Source organism: Pteropus medius, unplaced genomic scaffold, assembly GCF_902729225.1.
Source record: "Pteropus medius unplaced genomic scaffold, Ma_sr-lr_union100, whole genome shotgun sequence".
In the NCBI taxonomy this organism is placed as follows: domain Eukaryota; kingdom Metazoa; phylum Chordata; class Mammalia; order Chiroptera; family Pteropodidae; genus Pteropus; species Pteropus medius.
Window position 1 is genome coordinate 17,108,665 of NW_024342473.1, and position 16,414 is coordinate 17,125,078.

The 16,414-nt window shown below is 43.6% G+C and overlaps 1 protein-coding gene across 1 annotated transcript; it reads right to left on the reverse strand.

Moving 5' to 3' along the window:
• Positions 1–9,651: 9,651 nt before the first annotated feature.
• FOXB1 (forkhead box B1) lies at positions 9,652–12,799 on the reverse strand. The gene is made up of 2 exons (XM_039864997.1): positions 12,386–12,799; positions 9,652–12,144 (listed from the first exon to the last, which is right to left on the reverse strand). The coding sequence occupies exon 2, from the start codon at positions 12,086–12,088 to the stop codon at positions 11,111–11,113; it is 978 nt and encodes a 325-aa protein (XP_039720931.1). The 5' UTR covers positions 12,089–12,144; positions 12,386–12,799; the 3' UTR covers positions 9,652–11,110.
• Positions 12,800–16,414: the final 3,615 nt, after the last annotated feature.

Here is a 16,414-nt window from a genome sequence, read left to right on the forward strand (position 1 = left end):
ATCACATACAGCAAGCACAGCTCTGTTAGGAAAAGGTCAAGACTCTAAGCGTACAGCAAACTGGGAGCTCACTGCCCAATATGAAAACACAATTTCCTCAGGAGTCACTTATAATTGAGGCCCTTGGACAAAAGGGAGGCCAGAGCTAAATAGTAAACACAAAGACACATGACTTTCTTAAAATGCTTCTATATACTAATATATAAATGCCAGCCTCCTGGTAGTTGGATTGAAAAAAATATGTGAGTACCCACATGTACTTTTAGAAAGTACCACTAAAGAAATTTGAGCATTAAGAGAAAACACCAAATATTGACCCCTTCAATATTTGGTTCCAACAGCAACAAACAAAATTATATTTACTGAGCTAGAAACTTACATCAATATCTTCCTTCTCTTCTTTCTCCCTTCCTCCTTTCCCTCTTTTCTTTTTTCCTTCTTTCTAAAATCATATTGAAAGTACAAAAATGGTACTTCTTCCTCTTCTCATTTATTTTATGATCTGACAGAGCCTGCGAGGGAAGAAAAAAACACATAAGTTAGTAATTTGCTTCTAACACATAGGAACACATCCCTGCTTAGATTTCATAGCAGCTGCCCTCATTCCCAAAAGATTTTAGTTAATGGGGCATGGATCCAGGTTGGTTAGACATACTTTAAGGTCCATCTTTTATTTTGTTGGGATTGGGGGTGAGTGTTTCATTGTGACTTTTTTTGGTATCTGAGATCAAAGATCAAAAATTGCTGTGAGTATAGCGGGGTATTTTGGGTTCTATTGAAGGTGGCCCTTCCCTCCCCCAACACATAAGTTAAATAGAAGATAGTTTAGGATGAAAATGCAATTTAGTGAATCATAGTTCACAGCAAAGCTGGGAAGGGTAAGAGAAGTAACAAAAGAATAATTAGATTGGCAAATGCAAAAATCATCATATGTCTAAGATAGTTAGCTTCAAGTCAGCAAAAGGTAACCTTCCTCACTCTGCAGACCATAACGAGCTTACTATAGCCCCTGAGTCTGAAAAATCACGTGAGCTGAGCTGCTGCCTTCAGTTACATAGGTACCTTTCTATTAAATCAATTTTTGTTGGAGTCCATTGGGCATTGATGCCATTTACTTGACAGATAACCTTGGGCAAATTAGTTAATTGCCCTGTGCCTCAATATTCCCATCTGTAAAATGAGCATAATAAAAAAGCACCACTCACAACGTTGTTCTTGGGATTAAATGAGTTCATATCTGTAAAGAACTTAGAACAGTACCTGGCACACGGTAAATGCTATATAGGCGTTGGTTAAGTATTTTTAAGTGGCTAGGAAGTAGCTTGTGGCATTAGTTTGTGGGGGAAAAGACTGAAAGTGCCCCAATTTTTGTTAACGGTCCCTATGTGCCTGGCTACCACACTGTTTCCTCTCACGTCTTTTCAGCAGTCTTAACAATGTGTCCACATTGTATCTCTACGTCTAAGAAAAGGCCCACTTTGGGAGAATATGCACAAAAGAAGAAACCGTTCCCTTGCCTCAGCACCCTCTTTTCACTGCCAAGTTACTTCACGGGGGTGGGAACAGGAAGGCAGACAGTGACAATTTAAGGCTTAAAAGATAGACGGCATGAAAAATCCCCAACCCCCACCTCCTCACCCCTCCCAAGTCTGCCATCTGTCCTGAAAAACTTAAGACTAAATTCTTTTGGGGCAGGACAATTTCTAATAGGTATTTTTACTTCGCTATTTCCGTGTCATAGACAGTAATACTAATTTCAGTTTGGAAGAGATTTCAGAGCACATTCATCTGCTTTGCTTCACTTGATCACTGAGACAAGCCTTTGAGAGGTAACGGAGCTAAGGAGACATGCGCAGAACCATTTGGGTAAAAGGTGATAAAACTAGGACTCTAATTCAGTCTTCTGACCAAAATGTTTTCTTGAAAGGCCTTGTTTGTGCAGGTGATGCTTAGTAATATTTGTCAAATTGGGTTGAATCAGACCGAGTTGAATTGGCATGAACTAAATTAAAAGCACATGTGGTCAGATGTCATGAGGGATCCTTTTAAAGCAGTGGTCCCCAAGCTTTTTGATACCAGGGACCAGTGTGCCTATGAGAATCTAATGCCTGATGATATGAAGTGGAGCTGAGATGGTGATGCTAGCGCTGGGGAGCGGCTGCACATACAGATGAAGCTTCACTAGCTCTCCCGCCTGCCACTCACCTCCTGCTGCGCGGCCTGGTTCCTAAGGGCCACAGACCTGTGCTTGTCCACAGCCTGGAGGCTGGGGATCCCTGCTTTTAAAGGACTCTGCTAACAGAAGCATCACATTTTTATCCAGCTTCTCTTCTTCCCCTCAGCCTTCTTTCTTCTCTATCTCTTGTATCTCTCCTCTCTGTGTTAAGTGGGTCAAACCAAGGATAGGAGTGTCAGTTCAAGGAATGGTAGTTGGGGTAGTTTAAGGATTATGGAAAAGCAATTGTGAACAAAGTCCTTTAGTTTAACGATCTTCTTTGTATTTCATTAAAATACATTGATTGCAATTCAGAAGAATGATTTCAACCTTAGCCACTAGTTATGGCACTTCTCCTACTTGTTTTGTTCCTGGCTGTCCTCCTACCAACAAACACTCAATCGGCCCCTGTGTTGTGCCAGACACCGTTTTAAGCCACTTTATTAAAAACAATATCTCAAGAGTAGGGAAGTCAGATGTGAAAATGTCACGTAAGAAAGGTCAAAACAAAAAGCTACAATGAGACAAAATCTGAAGCTCTGATTCTCTGCCCTTCATCACCATCCCCTCATCCTCTACCCATCTCCCACCTTGAGAATTAGCCATAGCAAAGCAGCCGAAGAAATGACATAGTCAAACACCTCCTGTGAGTCTGGACCCTTTAGACTTGTCTGTCTGGAAGACTGTTTGTTTTCAGGGAGGGTATTAGGGGCTTAAGAAATGGTTCATTTGGAGGGTGGATCCTGGGGCCGAGCAGTGACCCTTCCCCATAGTTACACAAAGTACCTAAGACCCCTCTTAAACAGGCTGCAGCTTGTCATGCTGTAGAAACTGCCTTAAAACGATGTGATCCTACATCGTCAGATAAAAGCCTTCGTTTTGACAATTTCAACAACTTTATGATTTCCAATTTTTAGTAGCATTTGTCTGGCATCGATGGTAGGATTGAATTCATGTTTTACTTTCAGAACCTGACTTGGTCGTTGTTAAATTACTTGGTTGTAGATAAAGGAATATATCGGTGGGATATACCAACTGAGTAAATAAAGGAATTGGTTTACCTGGAATCTCTCAGGATCTTTCCAGCTCTAACGTTCAGTGTCTTTATGGGTAGAGGGCACATAGCAATGAGAATGTAAGAAGCAAAGCTGAAATACTAAATTAAATTACATTATTGAATTTGCAAGGAACTGTTAAGGAATTCCACATGCCAGCGCTAATGTATTTTACGTCTTCGGAAAGTGTTCAGTTTGGTATAAGAGATGTTCATTGCAACCGTCTTTGCATTAGCGAAAACAAACAAAAACAAAGAAAACATAAAATCATTCAAAAATGCCCCGACCAGCCCTTTCGTATGCTACTCAGTTGGCATACTATACAATCATTAAAATAAATGGTTATGAAAACCATGTATTGCCATGTTATGAAAACTTGGGAAGACATGAGAAATGTTTGTGCAATGCTGGAGAAAAGCAAGATATACAACCATATGTATATTATAATTATGGAAAATATTGAAAAGAGAAATGGGTTATTTAAAAATACACTTAGAAATATAGAAAAAAGCATTTCTTTAATGTAGTTACAGTATATTTATAGTACAGACTGAATTTCTAAATAGAACAGAAAAAAACAATTATATATTTAGAAATCAATACAATTCTCTTCATAAACTCTACCATTTCTCACTGCAGTAAAACTCCAAGTAATTATTTCATATGATTTATTCAGCATCTGTCATTTTAAGAATTGTATAATGTTTGGCTGCACAGCAAATAATAATTAGTAATATAATTAATCAAATTGCTGTTTATATTTTTATGTCAAAGTGAATTTAAGTTTTCATTTTCTTGTTTTATGGGAGTAGTTTTTTTTTATTATTATTAAAATCAGGAGCATCTACAAATAAATGCATTCCACATGTTTTAATTGTACAAACTTAGTATCCCAGCTGAAACCTACAGTCAGTATTCTCATTTACTGACACTTGGAACAAAGGCATGGCATTCTTACCTAAGCTAAACCTACAGGACTGTCCTCAGAACTCCCATTCATTCAGTCAGTTGTTCTGTGTTAAAGCTGGTAATCACTGTATATACACGATCAGTACTAATCTGATAGACATACAATTTTATCCTTGCCTATTCTCCCCACCTTCTCTCTACCTACCAATACACCCTATCAGAATGAGGACTGTTAACATCTTCCAGGCAGTCACAGAAATATTTGATACAGTCTGACTAATCTGCTGAACATGGAAAGGTTGAGCAGTCATTTGTCAGTTTTTCTCCGATATGAAATCATGCCAGGAATCTTGAGACAGACCATTATTTCAGTTTTGTTTTTGTTTTCTTGTAACAGACAAATATCATGGCACCCAGGGTGAGGGGAACTTTTCAATGATCATTTTATTGTTATGAATAGACCTTCAGTCTATCAAACATGTGTAAATAAATAAAATATGTGTTGGTATTTCCAAGTGAGCCAGACATTTGCAGCTCTGTTTCACTGTAGTAGGTCTAGTGGTGGAGTTCAGATGCCCGGAGTTTTCCTGTTGTGTAAAACCATTCTTGGCTGTAATGCCTCTCCAAGGAGCTGCTCTAATTAATGCAAAACACTCTAGATACTACTTAATAAATACTAAGCTTCCACTAAGTGGCACAAAATTAAGATCTTTTATTGAACAGGTTCTCTATATGCTGCTGTATGCTGGAATCACCAGACCAACACATTGTATTTCAAGAAGGAGGAGGGAAAAATCTATCGCAAAAACAGAGTTTGGAAACAAATATTTCTGCAAACCAATGACTCTTTCTGTACTGTATATCTTAGTAAACCCAGTCAACAGGGAACACTCTGGGGAAGAAATTAACTGAGTAAATAAAAATATACAGACGGGAAAGCCTGAATCAGAATCACAATGTCTCTGAACAACAGATACTTAAAGAATGCTTTTTATCTGTGAGCTTAATCTGCTCTAATTAATGCTCAGAGTTTGTTCCTTCAACAGCTTGCAACTGATTTGACACCAGTTATTTGCCAACACAGGCAAAAGGGGGCTGCCTCCAAAGAAAACCTTTTGTCTATACATTCTTAAAAATGCTCTAGAAGAAAAATCTTTCAAGGAAGTTCTTATTTATTTAACCAACTATATTTTTTCATGGACAATTTCTGATTAGTTCATGATTAGTTATTGTGAGTTTGAAAGCTTGTGGCCCTAAATCAACCAATTCTTCAATACCTTGTTTGTATTTGTATGTCTGAGCTACCTCAGACATACAATTTGTATATCCCCCGCTCCAGCACCAATCTCATGAATTAAGTGAAGAATAGTGTCAAATATGACCTTACAAATCTTGAAGCTAAAATGAAAAGTATGCAAGGTTTTGATATACCTGGAAAAAGTACCAGACAAATTTTTTAAATACAATAGAAAACCCTTTAAATAGTCTTAGATCAGATCTTATTTAGACTTCAAGTTTGAGAAAAACTGGTTCATCCTTCTGCAATCATACCTCAAAAGCTAGGAAATCTGCTTCTTTATTTTTCCCTGCTCTGTCTCTAGAAGCAGCTCTGTCGGTGTAAGCTTTCTAAGATGTTAACACATAAAAGTCTATAAAGTCCGCCAAAACAAAAATGTCAACCATCGAAGACACAGAAGTATTGCTACAAGATTATCTTAATTACCACTGACACACGTGGCTGTTTTTTTCTTCCCTTACATGAAAATGTAAGAAGATTCTGACTTGGAAATTCTAACCTAAGAGTATCTCTTCTCCTGATTTTTGCATAACAAGTTTACCATCGTGGTGCTCAGATAGGGTAGCTTTCAGAAGATGGTACGTGGAGGGGGGTGGGCGGGGAGAGGGAATATCAAGCAGGTAAGGTCGAAAGCTCAGCTTTCAAGTCTGTTGTGACACTAATGACCAGATATTAGTTGAAAGAAGAAAACTGGATGACCCAGATGCAGTTCTGGTCTTTGAAAATAAGCTGTTTATGTAATCTGTGCCAAGCAAGAGGTAAAAGACTTGGAGATATGTATGATATAATGATGTTTATATTGATGTAGATAAAGATTTGTTTAAATCAAAGTTATTATCTCAGACCTGAGTGTTGGTCGATCACCAAAAGCTCCTTGGGAATCCTGAGGCCCACATTGCCACCCCCACTCACTTTCTTCCCCTCCCCCATTTTTTCAGAAGCCAGAGGATGCCTGCTGCATCTTGCACTGTAGTGCAAACAGATCCCCGCAAAGGGAGAGGAAGATAAAATGAATTTAAATTCCAAAGGGGTTCCAGTGCCGGTTTCCTAGTCCCCGAGTCAGCAATGTGTTTGTGAAAATTCAGCCTTTTTGTCTCCCAGTAAAAAGGAGCTAAATCTACATCGGTGGCCCAGTCTCGGGTTGCTATTCTTTGCATTTTCTATTCGAGTGAATGAGAGTGAATGAAGTGGCCGGGACCCTTCATTTGATCTACTCAATTGCATAAAGTGACAGAATTCTAATATATTTGTTTAATGCTCTTCAATGGGCTTTCACTTTTTTGCTTGCAAATGAAGCATCCGTGGGCAAAGTTTCGTCCCCCTTTAACACCGGGACATATTTCATAACTCAGGCGTTGGTTTGAAGTGATCTTGAGAGGAGTTTTAGACTCAAAAAGTGGGAAATAAAGAAACAGATGTGAAGTTATTGTAAATTCCAAGAGTGGGCTCTGGGGCTATTGTGCCCCCACGGCGGGCGGTCCAAGGGCTGTGCCTTTCATGCTGTAATTGAAACATATTAATTAGATAATTTGTTGTTAGTTTAAACGAAACAAATGCATCGCCTTTGAGGCTTCACAGCCGGTGGGTTGGGTTGTTTTTGTTTTGTTTTGTTTTTTGTTTGGGTGTCGCTGTGCATATGTGGCTTTAGGAGAAAAAAATAATTGACATTTATATTAAGAATTTGAGAACAGACTCTCACTCATCCTTCCATTTCTTAAATGGATACCTTTTCCATTTGTAAAAATGTAAACTATACCTCACCACCCCCACCCTGCCTTGCACAAACTAATGTAAAACCTTCTGTTTGTCGTACTCCATTAGATTTCTTCTTCCTCTCACCCCTTAACTTCACCCCACTAGAGCACCTGGCCAGATTTATGCTTCCAAGACATTCAATGTTCTCGTCTATTTTAAAGCCATTGAAGTCACTGCTATAATATTTAAGCCATTCTTAGGATCATTTACTAGCACTGCTCCTGCTAGTATTAACACTTTTCAAAACCCCAACCCAGGCAATAGAGCAGTGAGAACTTGTGCAGCTTCTCTCTTGAGAAGAGTACACAAAATTCATCCATTGTGTAAGCGTTTTTCCAAATCACAGAGAAAGTCATTTATACAGTTGAGTACAGAATCATGTTAAAGACTCAAAGTAACAGAATAGCCAAGTTTCCAAATCGTACACCTGAATTAAAAAAAATCAATCCTGCCCAAGTTTACAAAATAGAAAATAATATGTTAAGTTTATTCTCAAAGACAAAACCCTGAACATACACCTCACTGTTTGGTGGTGTCTCTTTCCCAGTTGTACTTTAAAGCCATGTGTATTGACTTTGGACTTGAGCCAGGTGAAAATACTTAACATGACAAAGAGAACCATTGAAGGTATCATAGTTATAAACTTCCTAATTTGTGGGGCACTTCAGCTAAACAGGGTGAGGTGGAGACGTGTGTTTGGGCTGCCTTTGGATTTCTGATCAAGGTCAAAATATCATCAATGGATTTTTTACTTTACTCATTCAACTTTGAGAAAAGATGCCTGCAATTGTGAAAGGAGGGCTCACAATGCCCAAGTTATTTCATTCTTTGCAATATACCATGACGAACTTACCAGCTGAAAAGAACATTTTCAAATACTGAATTGAAATCACTTCTTTGCTAAAAAATCAGAAATAGGATCTGCATCTTATTTGCTTCCATTTATTAAATATATGTATGTACACATCACTTAACTCTGAATTCCACTGGCTATTATAGGAAGAATACTTGACTATCTAAGCTAATAATTTACAAAATGTTTGAGGCCCATGTTTTATGTTTCCTTCATTCCTAGTTTGAATTCAGTTAGTAAAATAGATGAAATTAGAATATTTCAGAGATGGCCTTAATTTTATTTTGCAGGAAATGATGGAAATGTATTTAATTTTTTAAAATGTAGGTGATTTCTTGTTGAGGACAAAGTTTCTAGAGTTTCCTAGCCCAGGGTGGATACATTTTCCAGGCTTTCTTTAGCTGATCTTGTTGATATAATTGTGAATTGGGCTTGATGAATGAGTTTGGTTGTCCCCTGTCTGACGAGCTTTAGTAGCTTCATGCATTTTAATCAGTTCAATGATTCATTTATTTTCCACTTTTTTTTTTTTTTGGCTGTGTGTGGGATCCTTCCTTTTAAAAAATGGTCACAACAGGATTAATTACCCTTTGCATTAATCCTAAAAAGTTTTTTCAGATAACTCTCTAAATATAGAAGGGTCGCAGGTGCCAAGGATTCTCCTTGTGGAGTATAGTGATCATGATTTCTCTGTGGGTTTCTCTGTGTTGCACAGTCTCTTGTTTAATCATTTTACACAGTAAAGTGTTAATCACTATTTAAGTTTTTCTTGTCTTGTAACTTCATTAGTTGAATACATCCCTCACTGGAAATATTGTGACCCCTTTAATAAAGTTGCAATTGGCTCTGAGCCATAAGTTCTTGGCAAATTTAAATTCTCTGCAAAAATCTGAAGAAAAGCAAATACTTAGAGTCAAGCATTTAAAATAACTTCATTCGCTTTTTAAAAATAAATGCATCAAGCATTATTTTCCCACATGAAGGAGTGAAAAGGAATCTGTTCAATTCCAAGTAAACAGGTTACTTGACATGCAAAGTGAACTTTCAGATAACTTCTGAAAAAGAAAATTTTAACAACTGCAATAATTTAAAGGAACAAAGAAATAAAGCTGACTCCAAATACATCAGAATCTAAGCATTGAGTAAGCAAGTCTGTTTCTACTTTTTGTATCCCCTATAGCCTCTACCTGATTTCTACATAAGCATTACATTTATATGAATGCTATATATTTTGTAAAATGTATATTTTAAGATAGAAGGAATACATACAGAGCACTATATTTTTTCAATAACAGTTTTTCTTTCAGCACTATATCTGTGCACCTGATCTATGCTAGAAACAGTTTGTTTCCTCTTTCCTTCTGCAGAAATATCTTCAAGAGTCCATCTGAATAATTTCTCTCCCAGTCTGCAAGTGCGTAAGATGAGGTTTCACTGTTTTAAAAATAAGATATGAACAAGACAAATTTAGACAATATATTGCAGAAAGCATTCTTAGAGAAGCACTACATCTACCTTTGTAAAGTGATTCTGTGCAGCAACTCTTGAAAAACACACAAAACTAAAGTTTTAATTTACATATTTTAATGAGAAAATATTATTTGGACTAGGTTCATAATTTAATGTAGACACCTTTTTAAAATTCTTTGTCTTGAAAGAGGCATGCTGGGAACAAGAACATCAATATTTAAAATGTCATGCTAATTCTGTACAGGGTGGGGAGAAAAATGAAAGGTAAAAATTTTACAGCTCCGATGACACTACAACTTTTTTTTTTTAACTTAAGCAGGTCACACCAGAACAACAGTTCGTTTTTCAGCAAATACCTAAGACTCTAATAGAATATAGCAAACAAAAGTGCATTTTACACAGTGTATATAATCATTCCTATTCACAAGCATTTACACCTCTTTGCAGCCCTTAGCTTCTTGGAAAAGTTTATGTAGCAAACAGGACTTGTCCCTGGGAGACCTATCCCGTCACATCTCCTTCATGTTACCAGTCAGCTTATCTAAATTCTTCTAGGGTTGCCCTTGATGCTTTCTTAGTTTGGGCTTATTTCATCTCCTCCACCCCCACCCCTACCCCCAACAATAAAATAAATAGCTAAAAAGGTCTCTAATCAGAAAGTTAACATCCCAATTAACTCTCCCATCCCGCCTTCCCTCCCCTAAACCTGGCTAGAAATGAAGAGTAAACATTCACATTACAACAGGTAAAGTGGGCTTTGCCCGCTCGCCCGCCAAGCAATACAGATTCAAGTTCACTGTTTACATTTTACCGGGCGCTTTGTAAACAATACAAGGTTACTTTTAGTTTTGTTTTGTTTATGTGGAGGACAAACATCCCCTTCCCAGCTTAGCAGCCTCCCCCAGCGCCTAGAGCCTCTGGCAGGACACAAAACCCAAAGCAAAAAACTCTGCAGAAGCTGGGGAAGCAGGCCTGCTACTCGGGGAAGCTGCGGTCCGCCCAGCCCCTGCCGGATGGGCGGAGGCGAGTAGGGTGGGAAGATTAGTGGTCTCTTTTCGCGGCACATTTCCAAGATGTGAACAGATCCGGCCGTCCGCTGCGCGCGCCTGCAGCCCTCAGGGGAGATCTGTTCCAGGAAACCTCTGAGGCGGTTTCTCTGGTAGTGGAACTAACTGCGCAGAGGCCGGAGGCCCGTGGATCCCGGCCGAAGGAAGACAAGCTCCTCTCCGCGAAGGCGGGAGGCAGGATTACCTCTGGCTCTTAAATGGGAGGGAGTTTCGAGGGCCCCGGGGATGGGATGCCTTGGCTCAGGTGCCCTCTGCCTTCCCCCCTTGAGGGGGCGAGGACAACTCCCACGCTCCTCCAGGCCCATCTTCAAGTTTGTGTTTTGTCTCCTGGGTCCAAAACAAAGTTCTCATGGGCAAGAGAGGGTTGGCCGAAGGTGAAATGGACAAGTCAGAGTGGCGGTCCCGGGTCAGGGAGGGCAGGACTGGCAGCCCGGGAAGGCGAGTGAGCTGGTGGAGAGGGGAACAAGAGGGGGAGCCGGCCGCTGCGGGTCAATGCACCGCCACTGAGTGTAAGGCGGAGGCCGGGCTGGTGAGCGTTTCGCTGGGAGTTGCGGGGCTGCTTTGGCTGGTGGCTGTTTGCGAGGACGTGGGGCTGAGCGAGGGCGGCGAGTTCGAGAGCAAGGTGGGGATGGGCGCGGGCAGCGCCGGCAGCGCGGGCACTGCAGCGGGAGTGGGCTTAATGGGCACCGGGATAGCGGGCAGCGTCTGGCCCGCTGCGTGGCACAGAGGCTTCAACGGCACGCCGTAGGCGCTGTAATCGCCACTAGCCATGGAGATGGGGGTGGCCGAATCTATCATGCCTGCGGAACCGTACACGTGTGGCCAGCCAGTGCCCAGCGAGCTGCCCATGGTAGTCAACTGGTTGGGGAGCGGGTAGGCGGCGGGCACTGGCTGCATGGCGGAGAAAGCCAGCCCCCCTGGCATCTTGTACTCGCGCGCGATGATATTCTCGATGGCGAAAGGGTGCTTGAAGCCCGAAGGCTGCGCCACGCCGCCCAGGTTGTAGGCGGCAGCGGGCATCTGGGGCAGGTGTGTGCCGGAGGCCGCCAGCGCGCTCAGGCGCAGCTTGGCCTGCTGCTGCAAATACTGAGCAGCGTCGGCGGGCTTGCTGGGCGCCAGGTGGTCCGACTTGAGCACCTTGAAGCGCTTGCGGCGCCGCAGGAAGCTGCCGTTCTCGAACATGTCCCCGCAGCTGGGGTGCAGTGCCCAGAAGCTGCCCTTGCCCGGCTGGTCTGGCCGCCGCGGGATCTTGATGAAGCAGTCGTTGAAGGAGAGGTTGTGGCGCAGGCTGTTCTGCCAGCGCTGCGTGTTCTCCCGGTAGTAGGGGAAGCGGTCCATGATGAACTTGTAGATCTCGCTCAATGGCAGCATCTTCTCGGGCGAGCTCTGGATGGCCATGGCGGTCAGCGAAATGTACGAGTAGGGCGGCTTCTGGTCGCTGTACGTGTTGCGGCCGGGCCGAGGCATCTTCCTGTTTGCCCCCTTCTTGCTCTGGGTCCGCGCGCGCCGGCTGCTACTCGTATCTGAGAAAGGGTAAAGATAATGGGCGCGGGCATGGATGCACAGATAGACATCGCGAGATAGGCCACACGAAGGACAGACTTCGGGGATGGCGGGTAGAGGCCGCGGCACTGGATAAGCCCGCGCTCTGTAGCCAGCAACTTTGCGTGCAGAATGGGGCGCAGGCAGAACGGCGCGAGAGTAGCACAGAAATAAACTGGACCTGGAGCGGGGACTGGGGCAGGGATGCAGAGAGCGGCTCACCTTAAAGTTGCTCCAAGTTGCGCGTCCGCATCCGGGATGGCGCTGCTGCTCGCCTGGTCCTTCCCGGCGCGCAGCCGGGACGCAGTGTACCGGCTCGGCTGGACTTTGCAAGACACTGGATCCTCAGCTCAGCCCCGCGGCGCCCGGCGCCGCCCGGTCCGCACAGCTTCTGGCCGTGCGCTCTGCGGGCGGCCGAGCTCGGCTGCGGAGTCCCGGCGAGGACGGTGGCAGCGGCGGCCTCGGGGCTCCGGAGGGCGCTGCTGTGGACCCCGCAGCTCCGCTGAGCTAGGTGGCTGCCTCCATGTCCTCCCTCGAACCATCTGATAGTTTTAAGCGGTGACAGGAGCAGAAAAGACCCCTGTAGCGGCGCTTCATTAATGTGCCACTTCTTAGCTATCATATGACAATCGCCTTGGGAGGAGGAGGAAGAGGAGGGGGAGCGGGGGCTGCAGAGGGAGGGGACTGAGCGAGAGGGGAGAGCCTGGCCAGCTCCGATTTCTTTCACACCTATTTACATGAACACCTTGGCCAATAGGAATCACTTCCAGCTCAAGACTGGGCGAGGGGGAAGAGCCTCGGCCACCGGCAGGGAGCGGGACACGCCGGCCTGGGTGCACGGTGTGAAGGTATGAGGAGGCGGCGACCGCGGAGCAGGGATTCAGGCGACCACTGACGTTCACAGACCGAGCTGCCGCGCAGACGATGTTTGACATGGAAATTGCTTGGCTGGGGTATTCTGTTTCCTCCGCATTGTATCGGGTTTGTATTGTTAGCTAACTTCAGGCACGGCTTTCCCCTGAAGCAGACCCTTTTCCTGCGCTTGGCATTACCAGGGGCTAGTTGCATGGGTTATTATAATGAAAATACACCCTTCCCCCCAGTCCTTCAAGAGGCAGGTCAAAGTTTGATTTGACCTTCCTAGGCTGCTGCCTTAGCTCTGCACAGTGGGTGTGTAGCTTTAAGTGATGGATTTTAAAAATACTTACAAAAATGTAATTGGGCAGCCCTGTAAAAGTCCATTTTGAACATAACTGTATTGACCAAATTTAAAAAATTAAAATGGTGTATCTGGGCGAATAGGCTAGGTCTTTACTTTAAAAGCTCTCCAGGAATTTTATTAGACACAAGATGAAGGCTCTGGGGTTGTTGGGCAGACTGTGTGCATACCTGGGGAGGGCCCGAGTTTGTTTGACACACTTTTATCACCAGATGAACCGCAGGGTCTCTCGCTTTCCCTAGGTGATTTGAAATTCTGGGAGTTAGGCGTTGCCTGGAAGTTTGCATTTTACAGCCGGAACTTTCTTCCCTCCCCAGCCCCCCACTTTTTTTCCCCCCATAGAGAACCTATTTAGGGTTTAGAGAGCCCAGCAAAAGCTGCCTGTGTCCCCACGAAAACAGCAATGTCTTATAGACTTGGCAAAGAACCAGTGAGTTTAACTTTTTTTTTGAGAGAGGGCAGGAATGTGCCTCAGGTCACACTCCCTGGAGCAGGTGACAGGCTCCCTTCTGTTCAGTTTGTCTTGGAAGGTTCCATGAGTTATCATCATCATCATTATCATCGTAGTTGTCATCGTCGTTGTCATCATCAAATTGCAATTAAATAGTGAGTCGACCCTGCCTGCATGCACGCAGTCTAAGAGTAGACTCTAGGAGGTCTCACTGATTTCTGCACATTCTACAACCTTTATGATTTTTAAAAGAAATTTCCTGTGTTTTTTAAAAAACAGTACCTACAGGTCACACTGAATCATCTTCAGTCGGGAAATGTGAGAACTTTTGTTTTTTTCCTTTTTCTTTTAAGGAGGACGTGGTGATGGTGATGGCGGCGGTGGTGGTAGAGTTCTGGGTGTGAAGTTTTGACACATTTAATGATATTAGAGCATTTTCGGTGGAGCTGTTTGGGGTTAGCTAAAAAAAAAAAATCTTCTAGTGCGAGCGCGCGTGCGCACACACTTCCATTAACCAGTTTCAGAGTTGGTCAATAACTCACCAAAACGTAACTTAAACACGATGAATTTAGGAGATTAAACAATTTCATTAATATTGAAATGGCTCTCGCGTCTGGGCTGCCTCGCTTGAGATGCAGGCGCACGTTTTTCAATATTAACAGAAGTGCTTGAAGAAAAGAATAATGTCACCTTCTTAATTCAGAAAAAATAACCAGGAGGAGGCGGTGGGTGCGAAGGGATGAGGGAGTAACACTGATCTGTCTCTGGGGGCACGGCTCGAGAAGGGCAGATAAACCCTCTGCTGCTAAACCAGCTGGACCCGGGTGGAATCTCCGCCGAGCTTCCGCTGGAGGCAGCGGTACTTGGTGGAGCTGCGCGCGCTTCAGCTCCTGAGGAAGTGCGGCGTTTGGGGAATTACTTGGTGCGGCCCTGATCGGCTTGCGAGCCCTGGCTTGGGAGGAGCTGGGGAGCCTGGGAGCCTGAGGGACCCCGGATGAAGAACAGTAGTGAGGGCTTGTGTTTCCCAGACAGAAAGGTTTTCCTGCTCTAGAAGGCAGATGGCCTCAGAGGTACAAAACAGGGTGCTCCTGTGGGCAAGTCAGGAGCCCTCCTGGGAAGGAGAGTTACCAATATAGAAGTTCTAAGAACTTTTAGGATCCTTTCAGCAAATATGTGCATACTGAAATACAGAATATAGGTAAAATGTTAAGAGTGGTTGGATTCGGGATGTGGAACGATAGGAGCGAAAGAACTGTTTCCCCGGTGACAGCCAGGAAGATTGTTTTCTATTGCGCGGTGCCTGTGTTTGAGGGTGGGGGATGATGAGAGAAATATTTTCTTGTTTTAACAATCGGCATTTTGTTGCCTTGTAAAGGGCCTTTGTAAACCGTGGAAATCATTGCTTGGAGTAAACAGAAGATTAAAATATAAGAGTGGGAACGTTTGGGTTAAACAAAAAAGCTGAGTTGGAATAAATCTTTGTTCATTTTCCCGGAAAAGTTGTCACCATCAAGTTTGAGACATGCGAGGATACAAGTAGGAATTCACGCCTGAGGAATCTTCAAAGTTTGGCTAGGGTGAGGATGGGCAGTGAGGCTCATTGTCTATGCCTGGGGTTAATTAAGGAAATCGAAGCTAATAGCATAAGTTTGCCTTGGTGAGGTGAGGAGTTGTGTGATGTGCACATTTAAAACATGTCCTTCGCTACGACAATGTGTCTTGGTTCCTAGTGAAGATCTACAAAGCCCAGGGGGAGGGGGAGGAGGATTTGCATGCTATTTACAGCGTTTTAAGACTGGTATTATGAAGAAGAGAGGGGAAGGAGCACTTTCCAGAAATCTTGAAAAGTGCATCTGAGTCTATTATACAGAACCCAAAACAAACAGAAGCTTTGGGGACGGGGCACATCCAACCAGGAGGCTTAGGGAGTTGTTGTGAAAACTGTATAAAATACACATAAGTCAATTATACCCATGTGCAAACCAAATGGAAAGCTCTTTCGTGCAATAGCCATTCATCGCCTCTGCGGAGCCCACCACCGACCACCTTTCTGCTTGGAGAGTTCGCAATAGCCTCTTTTCCCACAAGCTGGACCACACACGGCTACAGATTTCCTAATAATTTATGCTAATTTCCCTCCATAAATCCACAATTCGCTTCAGTGGCACCCGGGCTGCTGAGGGAGTAAAAAGAAGACAGAGAGGTGACAAATACAATATTGATTTTGATTCCTTCTGTTGTCAAGCAGGTGTGTGTGTGCGTGAACGGTGGGGCTGGTGTTTGGGGCGGGGGCTCTAGAAGAGGAAAACCCTCTCGAGCCCGGCGGCCCCTCCATCCACACTCCAGAAAGTAACTCGCCCTGGTTGGTTAATATTTACCAAACACCGACGGGAGGTGGAGGGAAAGTACCCGGCAGCTTCCGAAGGTTTCCTAGGCGCCAAAAACAATACCCGCCTTCCCCACTTGGAAAGTGAACTCTGAGCTGCCTGGAGCGTTTCAACTAAGCCTTCCTTGCCCGCTTCTTCTCCTCCTTTTGCCCTCCTTGTCCTTCCCTCCTTCACCTCAAGTCTCTCCCCGCCCC